The sequence below is a fragment of the Gallinula chloropus genome (genome assembly GCF_964237585.1).
Source record: "Gallinula chloropus genome assembly, chromosome: 4".
Classification (NCBI taxonomy): Eukaryota; Metazoa; Chordata; class Aves; order Gruiformes; family Rallidae; genus Gallinula; species Gallinula chloropus.
Window position 1 is genome coordinate 88024854 of NC_140088.1, and position 11480 is coordinate 88036333.

Sequence of the window (11480 nt, forward strand, 5' to 3'; positions counted from 1 at the left end):
CCCCTTCAGATCACAAACCCCACAACATTTTGGCTGAGACAGAACATAAAACAAGTCCCCTTCCTGCCAGGTGAAAGCCACAGTGGGGTGTGCTCAGCCAGGTCATACAGGGGGACATCAGCCATCTGGTTGCACATCGCTTCCACCCCTGGGATTGCTGGGTCTCAGCTTCAGGCTTGGCTCTGTGCAAAAATATGGTGGTAAAACTGTCTGTCTGAAAAGAAAAGACCAGGAAAGTTGGAAAGGGCCAAAAGAGGCTCGACAACAGGGATTCCTGCTTAAATACCTATTTGGAGCGGTGACCCTACTCTCAACCCCTTGGAAGCACATTGAGTTTCAAAGCCAGCTTGAGAAGCACACAGGGTTTTGTAACACTGAGCAAGGGTGACTCTTCAACAGCTGGTTATTCTGCATTTTGGGTCTGTCTGGATGTTGGGCTGGACCAGTGAGTGGCCATGTCCTCCCAGCAGGAGAGGAAACAGCACCCTCTACTGCCCTCTCAGTATTTATCAAATGTATTGGCTGCTTTGAGAATCAAAAGAACAAAGAAAAGGGAGAGGGGAAAGAAGCCTGAGCTAGTCAGGTTCTCCTTGGATTCACCCTGTCATGGTAACTCAGCTTTAAACATTAAGGACAAGAGCAAGTCGTGCGTCTCAATTAAACCCTTTTTTGGGGCAACAGTAGGGAAAATCAGGTGGTAAACTAGGATGCTTCTTCTCCTGGGGGTGGGTACAATGGCTCTGGGAGGAATTCGGTGACCAAGAGGGGTGGATTGATGGGGTGAGGGTCAGCTGGTGGTTTGGGAGCAATTTGGGGGACTTTGAAGGTTCTTTGGGTGCTGGTGGCACTGAGGATGTACCCAATGTGATGGGACAGGCCTGCAGTTATTAGTAGTTGCTAGTCACTAGTTGGTAGTTAATTGCAGCTACTAGTCACACACTAAGCTGTTACCAAGAGCTAGTAGAAGTTACCAGCCAGCTACTGCATTCCTAGACTCTTACTAGCTGTTACTATAAGGCAGTTTCTAGGCTCTTACTAGTAGGCACTTGGCAGTTAGTAAGTACTAGTAATTCTGAGGCAGTTGCAAGCTAGATACTAGGCTGATACTGATAGTTACTAGTACTTATGGTGCAATTACTAGTTGCTACTAGCAGCTGCTAAGTCCCCAGTCAGCTTGTAGGGTTGGGAGTCCCCCAAGGGAGACTGGGTTGGGTGAAATGAAAGCAGTTGAGTTTCTGGGGACACCAAGCAGTTCAGAATAGCTATAGAATACTTGCAGGTTGAAAGGCTTTGATCAATGGTTTGTAAGTGTTGCCTGTTCAGTTGTTTAATGAAAATAAAGTTAAAAAAAAAAAAAAAAGAAGAAGCCACACACTTAGCAATGCATAAACATGGCCTTTTGTTTAGTATGTGAACCATCCATTAACAGCAGATTTCCCCATTGTCTGTTAAATTTAACTCTGGTTGAATTAATCACCCTGTTTAAAAAGATGACAGCTATTTTAAGCAGTTTTCTGGAGGGAAAATAAAAGAGCAACACAAGTATCTTCAAAGAAATATGCTTGGGGGAAGTTAGGAATGCAGTCTTGGAATATTTAGGTTTAAATTCCATTTTTCACATGTGTTCTGCTTGTACTGACTTGTCCTGTTCCTGAATTCCACAATGTGCTTTGGTGCATTACCAAACCAGCCTTTAACTTTAAAAGTACTTAGACTTCCTGGGGATTTCCAGGGGGTTTAGGGGTCTGTAGGTTGGATTTCCTCAACTCTCAGTGTTTAGAGGCAGCTCACGCAGCTGGTAGAGGTTTTGTCATGACTCAGGCACAGCAAGGGTTGCTGGTTATGTTTGGTAATTCATACCTGTGACAGACAGAGCTGTGCAACTGGATTTTTATGGGTCCTTTCTGCTTTGATAGCTTGTTGAGGAGAGGGTATCCTTTTTCTTAAAAACAAAATTAGCAATAACTTTTGGCTTTGGAAACTTTTTGCAGCAACAACTCTTTCTAGCTTCTTAGAATACACATTCCTGGGGTTTTTTTTCCTAGGAGCCCAAGAAGCTTCTTTTGACAGAGTCAAGATAAAATCCCTTGCTACCTGTAAGAGTGTCTCTCACCAGTAGTTAGAGCTGTGCATCCTTTTTCAAGGCTCAAAAAGTAGCACTCCCATGTTTTAAATGACTGGTTTTCCCCCTCTCCCTCCTTTTCTAGTCTATATATATCTTCTTCATTTACTGAAAGGGGAAAGATAGTTTGGTGCCAATTCACTGCTTGTATTTTTCCTCACCCAGCGTTCCACAAGCCTGTCTTGGCACTGAGAGTATGCTGAGAAATAAGGTAGCACAAACTGCTATCATGTAATCAGTATGGGAGCATTTCTGTGCCAGGAGAGAGCTGGCTAGAAGGGTAACTCACTCATCTTAACCTTCCTCAAAGAAGGAATCACAGAGTGCTGACTGGGATGTGTATTTCTTGTGTGTTCTTAAGATGTAAGGAGGGTTAAACCACAGCAGAGTGGAAAGGGAAAAGGGTCTGCTATCCTAAGGAAATAACTTGATGGCTGGAAAGGAAACTACCAGCTGATGCTGCAGTGGGTAAGAAGTCCAGTGCATGAAGCCCTGCATAGCCTTCAGCAGGCTTCTGCTGTGCCTTAGTCACATTTTGACAGCGTGTTTCAAAAAGCAAAGTAGAGCTGGATCAAACTCTGCTCACAAAAAGGAAAACTGGTGATAGAAAACCTGTTTTCTGAGCAGTTTATTGCAGGAGAAAAGACATGACAATTTAAAAAAATAAGCAGGTTTTTTTTGCTGGTAAGAGCAGGACAGCTGATTCCAGTCTGCTTCAGCTGTGACAGGCTGGCTCTCTGGGGAGATAGGTGTGATGGGGAGCAGAGCTCAGTGGGATGTTCATCAGAGTAGCACAAACAAGAGAACTTGGACCAACAGGGAGAAATTAAAAGAACTGAGGAAGTGTGTTGCAAGAAGCAGACGTGGGAGTTTTATTAGTAGTGGTTGGTGTATTGTACTTCATTCTTGAAAACATTTTCTGTGTGAACATGTTCTGAGTTCAGAGAGCTAAGAGAGCAAGTGGAGTGTCTTGTTGCTGCTCTCCCTAAGCAAAAGGGGCAGCATTGTGTTTCACATGAACTGCAGGCAGCTTCTGTTGTGTGTCAGGGCTGATCCATGCAGCCACCAAGGAGGTTTGGGCAATGCTGTGTTTAACGTTTGTTTTGGCCCCTTCAAAGGGCCTCCTGTGTGTCCAGGCTTAGGCATCTGTCCTAGCCAGATCTGTCATAACATGTAGGATCCAGAGATGCACATAAATGCTGGTAAGTTAACTTGTTAGGGTGTTCTATGGGGGGGGAAATCTTGGTGATGAAATTAGTTGGTGGACACATGCAGTGCTGGCATTAACAGCGTTTGTTTCCAAACAAGTCTACTTTGGCATTTCATTTTTTCACAATCACCTCAGCTTTAAATACAACAACAACAACAACAAAACATCCAGAAGGATCTTCAGGGACTCAGCTCACAGAGAAAATGAAAATGTAGTGCTACCACAGCACTGTTTGCTTGGAGAAACATCTTCAGCCTAACTGCTGAAACCGAAATCTCCCTGATTCAGCCTCCCATCTTCAGGTAGGAACACTGTGCTGTAACACCACAGCCCAGTGTGTTTGATAAGGGTTTTAAAGTTAGTGATCTCTGCCTGCCCTTTCTACGTTGAGTTTATTTCCCAGGTTGCTTTCTGACTGTTGCTGTGCAGGGCTGGTGGTTGCCAGAAGTGACTGGGTTTCAGTGATGCCTGCAGTTTCAGGCAGCTGATGCTCTGAGCATTCAGCCTCTTGTTCCCCTTTTACCCTGTTATGGAGTAGGAATAGGATTGCCTGATTACAATATGATAGAGTTTGCTCATGGTGTAAAGTTCCAACCAGTCAGCTGAGATGAGAGAACTGACTGTGGAGGCTCCTGCCTTTCTGGCTTGTGGAGGGAAGCCAATTAATGCAGCTCATGTGATGTAAATTAACTCTGCAGCCTGGAACAGGCTTCAGCATGCACACTCAGTTACTGGGAGGCTGATGGGTTGTAGCCTGGTAAGATGCTCTAACCCTGTTGCTTGTGCTGCTCCAGATGTGCCTTGGAGATGGCCATGTGAAAGGGCTTGTGACATGAGGGAATGTGTGTGGCAATATTTGGTCTGGAGGACTTGCAGTTGTTCAATCTGATTCATGTATACCCATGTATTTTTCACTAGAATGCTGTGTTTGCTGCTGGTGTTTGAGGGGGCAGAGTTTGGCTGGGCCATTTTGTGGGTTTAGTACCTTGAACTTGAAACCTTATACCTTTGCCTGAAGGGATTTGTCTAGCCTGGACTATCCCTATGCTGCATCATTCTGTTTTCTGTCTTCCCTACCCTCAAGAATTGGGACAGAAGAATCAATAGAAGACTAAAGGTGGGAGCATTTCCTTTTTAATCAAGTTGTAGAACATCCTGGGCTTAACAGGCTTTTCAAAATTACCTGGCTCCTGATATTTTAATTAATGTTAGTATTTTTCCTGCCATGTTTCTAGTGCCCTGAGGAAGGGCAATTCCCAGCCTTTCCTATGTGTCGTGCCACAGACTCCTCTACAGTCAGCCTAGTGAAACAAGAAGGCAGCAAAGGTTTAAAGTTGGAGACATCCTTGGATTTCTCTCAAGTAATGAAATATACAATAATGTTAAAATATCCCTGAGCCTTTTCACATTGCTGTTTAATTCCTTAACTACTGTTCCATTAAAGAAAAAAACATTGGAAAATGCTGGGAATGCTTCTAATGCAACTGAGAATCAAGACACAATAAGCAAGTCTTTGTTTTTCAATTCAGACACCAGGAACCTGACTTGCTGCTATTAGCCACCCTCTTTGGCTCCAGATTTCCAAAATCCACCTCCTGTTACTCTGAGTTTTGTAAAAAATACATTTAAAATACTTCAGTCTTCTTGTTGAGAGATGCTGAGCACCTGCAGTTTCCATTACCTTCTCAGTGCCCATATCTCAGTGTTTGAACATTAAATCAAGTTGATCTTGTTTTAGGGACACATTCCTCCTTGCTTACTGATTGCTTCTCATTGTCTAATCAGTTAAGTTTGGGCTTCTTTTCAACATTAAAATTGTCTAAAGCTCAACACTGGAGATGTATTTTTAAAAATGCTAAAAATGAGCAAGAATGTGAGTTTATTGGAGATCACCTGAGTATTCAGGTGATAACTTGATGTTTCCTGTCTTCACCTCTGTTATTCACCTGTAATGTCAGACTGCTTTTAATTTCACCTCGTGTTTTGCTAACATATCTCTTGAATGCTCTCAAAAGATGTCATTCAGAAATGTATACCAGCAAAAGAATACTGGCTTTCAAGTATCCACTTAGTGGTATGATCTACTTCTGTTTTATTAACAGATTTGTCTGTTTACTCAGACATTTTGTAAGTCACACTTGAGAGAAGAGTCAGAAGTCATTTTTAAGAGACTGAAAGTCTGTTTTTAGGAATCTTTTCTTGCACCAGCTTTTGTAAAGCTTGAGTGTTTTTCATAAATGAATAAATATTTAGTGATTCATGGCTTGTCTTGATGGAGAACTTGCAGCAGTGAAGCCAACTTCCCAATACATTAGATTGGTATCAAATTACTTGGTTAAATCTCAGTTCAAAGGTGGCATCATAAGGAATAAAATTCTGGAGAACTCCAAGTGTGACTTAAAGGAAGCACTGACTTAAAGGGAACTTACACTGATGGTTGTTTCTTCAAAGAAGAACAGAAGATGTGATTGTTTTGCCCAGTAGTTGCTTCTCCAGCCTTTGCAAACATCTGAAAATGTACTTATTCTTCTCATTTGGAACTGTATTATTTTCTTTAACTGCTGACTATGTATTGAGACTACACAGCTTTTTAGCCCTTCAATACTAGGTGTATCTTTGCCATCTGGAAAGTGAAGTGTCAGGTGTTGCACTTGGGCCAGAAGAATCCCAGACATAGATACAGACTGGGAGAAGAGCTCCTGGAGAGCAGCCCTGCTGAGAAGGACCTGGGGGTCATGGTGGGTGAGAAACTGAACATGAGCCAGCAGTGGCTCTGGCAGCTCGGAAGGGCGATGGGATCCTGGGCTCCATCAGCAGAGGGGTGGCAGCAGGGACAGGGAGGGGATTGTCCCTCTCTGCTCTGCCCACGGGAGGCCCCAGCTGGAGTCCTGTGTCCAGAGCTGGGGCCCCAGCACAAGGAAGATGTGGGACTGTTGGAGAGGGGTCAGAGGAGCCACGGAGATGATCAGAGGGCTGGAGCAGCTCCCCTATGGAGAGAGGCTGAGGGAGCTGGGCTGGGTCAGCCTGGAGAAGAGAAGGCTGTGGGGGGACCTCATTGCAGCCTCCCAGTCCCTGAAGGGAGCAGAGGAACAGGAGGGGAATCAGCTTGTTCAAAGGGCAGATAATGGCAGGACAAGGGGGATGGATTAAAGCTAAAGGAGGGAAGGTTTAAAGTAGATATTAGGGGGAAGTTGGTGTCCCTGCCTTCAGATTCTTGACTTTAGAGGTTGGTGTCCCTGCCCGTGGCAGGGGGTTGGAGCTCTGTGAACCTTGGGGTCCCTTCCAACCCAGACCATTCTATGACCTATCTTTCTACATGTGCTCAGGGCTAGCTGTATGTATCTGTAGCTTACCAGGCTCCAAAGTCCCAGTGTGCTTTGATCCCTGAGGAGTTGAGCTGGTGTTAATAACTTTGAGCAGGACCTGATAGGACTTGCCATCTCTTGAGGCCACTGCACCATCAGAAAGAAGAACCATTCCATCTTGCTGACTGGTTGGGATTTAGTGAAACATCCATCAGTTTATTCCTGACTTTTTTTCCATGGAGTTCACTAGACGACCAGCTCAAAATATGTTGTCTAAGGCATATATATACATATTTGCCAAAAAATCTGCCAACTATGCAGAAAATGAAAAGGGCTACACATTTATGTGTAGGTTTTCATGTGGTTTGAGGCTGAAATTATCAGATCAGGGTTTTTAAAAGTGGCTACCCACCTAGATGTGCTACGTGTATCTGTGCTTCTCATCGCCTTGGGTAGCACCTGCTGTATCGTTCCAGGGATCAGGATGTTCTGGCCTTGTTTGGCTGAAGGGAAGCAGACAGGGTGATGTTGGTACGTGGCTGTATCATCCTGACAAAGGACAAAACCAGAGCTGAACTCCCATGCTACTGCTAGTTTAGCAGCAGGTGAAAGCTCAGCTTCAAATTCAAGGCAAACATTGTGAACTCTTTGGAGGTGTTTCTCTCTTGGGCAGGGGGGAGAACCCATTCTCAGGCTTAGAAACACTGCAAGTGTTAGACTGAGGTTATTGCAGCTCTTCATTCATCCCTGCTGACTCAGCACAACCTTTACCTTGACAAAAGATTGAGCCAAAACACAGGGACAACAATGTTAAGAGGTGAAAAATGGGAAGACTTAATGAGACATAGCAAAGGCAACACTGTGAGGGGAGAGCTAAGATGTGGTAAATTGGAAGAGAGATCCTGAAGTCAAGCCCTGTCAAACTCTTTACAATACAGAAGAATGAAACCAGCCCTTGTAACCATGAAGAGTGGTATTTAAAGCTGTCCCTAGAAGATATTTTAGTGCAATTAATCAGTTACTGCAAAATGCCACTGAAGACAAGGACACAGAGGGGTTCAGGACAGCTCCAAGAGGCATAATAGATGTTACTTGGACAACCAGACTTCTGCTCCTTGCAATGTAATCTTTTCATTGCAGTGATTGGCCAAGAAAAAGCTGGACAACCCCCTGGGTTTAATTTCACATGATAATGCTTTTAATTTTTCATGTTATAATGTTTTTAGGGGTTGTGATGGTTTGCTTTGGGGTGGTTTTTTTGGTGGCATGCATTTGGTTGGGTTTTGTTTGCTGGGAAGGCTGTGCAGTCCACTGCTACAGCAAGGAAAATGCACCTAGAATACTGCCCTTGACTAAGACAAAGAAGCCTGGCATGGACACAAAGCTATGTTTTCCAGTGAGAAGTTGCACAAGTAGAAATAGAGTGAATTCTGCCCCTTGTAGGAGCATTGCTTAGATTTGTGCCTACTTGAACTGCAATTTGCCTCTTGTTTTGTGGGTTTTTTTTAAAATAGAGACTATTCCATTTGTCTTTCTCTAGCTGGCTGTTCTTACAGTTCAGTACACCTGAGCAAAGAGAGGTAATTTTCCTCTGGAAGTGGCCTTTTCCACTACAAACACTGGCAACTCATGCATTTCAGGGGCATGATGGGGTTTCATCTAATGCCCAGAATTAATAATTGATCCACTTGAGTTATAACAATCTCTCACTCCTCTGCTGGAAGGAGCTAAGCCACACAAACCAGTAACTGTAGAATACTGGTAATTTCTGGGTGACTCATACTGCAGGATGCAAAAAGCTCTAAAGGACTTGTCACCTGTCCATTGTGTCTCATGAAAATGGAGTTTTTATTAGAAAATGCATTATTATATTGAGGAATGGTGGGAAACCATGCCAGGCAGTGGCATTTGACCAGAGAGGATGCCTCATCCCTGGGGGTGTTCAAGGCCAGGTTGGATGTGGCCCTGGGCAACCTTGTGTAGCTCCAGGCCTGGAGGTTGGTGTCCCTGCCTGTGGCAGGGGGGTTGGAGCTCTGTGATCCTTGGGGGTCCCTTCCCACCCAGACCAGCCTGTGATTCTATGATTTTGATACCTGGGGGTTGCAGTCTCAGCCAAAAGCCTCATCAGAGGTAGCTTTATTAAGATGTGCCATGCACACAGTCAGAGAGCAACCTCTGCATCTGCTATTGCTCAGGTTTTGTCAGTGCCCATAGAGCTGCTGATAAATACTTAGCTGGTCACACGTGTTTATGTTGGCTTGCCAAAGCAGTTTGGCATTCCCTGTTTATGGCTTCCACTGGAACCACATTCCCAAGGTGGTGCTGGCTCAGTTAAAGTCTGTGTCACACAGCTTGTCCTGGAATTCCTGCTCTGGTTATTAACTGGCTTTTGACTTGTGCAGAGATGATGGATGCGTTGTCTGGGGCAAATGTAGGGTGCTGGGTAGACTCTGGTCCCCTCTTAATCATTTGTGAACTGCTCATCCCACAGCTTAGCACCGTTTTTTAGAGGTATGGGACACAATACAGAGTATTTGGTTCCATTTTGTCCTGTCCCCTTGGACTCTGCTTTGGCAAGGGGCCAAGAGGGCAGTCTTTAGAAATAATGGTGAAGGTTGACTGCCTCTCTGGGTTTCTGCATGCCTCTTGGCAGAGTCTCTTTTGAAGGAGTGGTCCCATTTTTAACTAACTGTGACCTAGTCCAGTTAAAATCTGGTTTCTTTAGACCATTTGTCAAGTGTTTCTGGCAGTGTGGCCTATTCACAGTGGACTGAAAAACCAATGAAGAGTCTCTGTCTTTGTTTTTAAACTCCAGGTGCTCTTATATTAATGCTTTTTAAGTCCATGAGAGCAATACTTCTGTAAGTAGAAAGGCTTAGGTGGCTTTACAGCACTGAAGCCACAGTGAGACATGTTGTGATCCAGCAAGTGAACGCTGGTTCCTTCATCCTGTGTTGGGTGTGAGTGTTCAAGTGGTTGATGTTTAGTGGAAGCAAAGGCATGCAAACATGCCTTGCCCTAACTACTTGGCTGACTTTTGTCTTTTGCTCTTTCTGTTTAGATGACATTTTAGATGACACAAGGAAAGGCCTCTTCACTGACACTTTCTATAAGGTTTGTGGGGCAGTGCTGCAGTTTGAGTCTCAAAGGATGTCCCATTACAAGGTAGGACGGGAAGGAGAACTTCTCCTAGCAAGCCCTGGGGCTTTGGTTTGTGTGTTTTGCCTTTCTACCTATTGTTATAAAAAGATGTATAAGTGTTTTTCTCAGGGCTTAGACATTAACCAGGCCTGAATGTTGTACAAGTTGTGGGTTCAGTGCTAGTGAAGGGTAACCACCTGCGTGGTGCAGCATGACTTTAGAAGGAACAGGGCAGGTTCAGGCCATGCTGTGTGTGGGACTGGAGCAGATGTGCACCATGTGAGCCACAGCATACCTATGGCATGGGGCAGTGCTGGCTACAGAGGGCTGAGGCCACGTCTCCTGACACTTCACCCAGTGATGGACACGTGCTGCTCTGTGCTTGGGGCAAGTTGCATGAATCATGCTGAAGGTGTTTCTTCAAAGAGCTGGGTGCCATGGGATACTGCAGTAGACATGGGAAAAGCTGCTTTGTTTTGAAACTTCATCTTGAGGGTGTGCATGTTTGCAAGCCAGGGCATTTCTTCTTGAAAGAGTTAAACTTTAAAATGTCATTTTCTGTCTGAAGTCTTTCTTGCTATTCATGTTCTTCAGGCTCAGGTCTTTCAAGGTGTTGTATTTACCTACTTCAATTTAATGTAATTGAATTACTGTCAAGTTGTCAGAACTGAGCTCAGACCCTCATCTTGATGATGTTCTTGGATCCAAATCCAGTTGAGGATAATAGATGCAACTGTAAAGTTACCTGACTTCACAGGTTGCCTGAAATAACTGTACTGCAACTGTTCAGTAGAACAAATGTCATAAAGGAATTATTAACTTTTTTAGTTGACAGTACATAATGTAATTGCTTCTCACCTACAGCTGATTGGAGGTAAGTTAATGCAAGAGAATCTTTTCTTTTTAAAGTAGTTTTTTAAAAAAAATGTATTCAATCATTTTAAAAGTACATTATTCTTGAAGCATCCTAGGTCACAAGAAACCTACTTGGTTTTCCTGAAGTTTTTCTGGATTTCTGGTTCTCCCAGAGTAGGGTATGTTTCCTGTAACTTCAGCTTTATAGGTAGGATCATGTGTAACAGGTCTGTGTGGTTACACAGAACAACAGGCTTGGGGTAGGCTCTTTTCCTAACTCAATAGATACTGGGCAAACTGGTCAGTATTAATAACTAATATGAAGAGATGAAATATGTGAAAGACACCCCAAAGAGGAAAAGAAGGGAAAATGGCAAAGGTGTGGATTTTGGAAAAGAAAGTGAGAAGCAGAAGAAAATTCAATTTGAGGCAGTTTTGGTAAATGAGAAGAAATCAAGACCTTGTAAAGGCAAAAGACTTAAAGAAAACCCAGCTGAGAGAGAGAGCAACATATCCAAAAGGGATGAAAAGAAGCCACAGACAGATGGCAAAGAGAAGAGGAGCTACTTTGGGATGAATCTGTCTTGGGATATTACTAAAGGTTTTGCTTAGCTTTAAGAACTTGGTTTTGTTTGTAGACTCAACTATTTGTTAGGTGAGTCAAAAATATGACTTTTTCATTTTTAAGCCAAGTTCTTGTTCTGCTCTAGAAGTAAGAAAGAGCCTGTCTCCTGAAATTTTTGTGCAGTAGGTATACATCAGTTTTAAATCATCTTACACATACAGTGGCCACTGCAGTGATGTGAGTTGGAAAGTCTGTAACTTCTTCTGGCATATACTGCAGGTA

General features: G+C 43.7%; 1 protein-coding gene across 1 annotated transcript; it reads left to right on the plus strand.

The window, feature by feature from the left end:
• Positions 1-7600: 7600 nt before the first annotated feature.
• On the plus strand, positions 7601-11232 carry KRCC1 (lysine rich coiled-coil 1; the record flags this gene model as incomplete). The annotated part of the gene is given in 5 exon segments (XM_084263287.1): positions 7601-7610; positions 9699-9802; positions 10643-10652; positions 10959-11177; positions 11180-11232. Coding segments are annotated over 5 exon segments (396 nt in total).
• Positions 11233-11480: the final 248 nt, after the last annotated feature.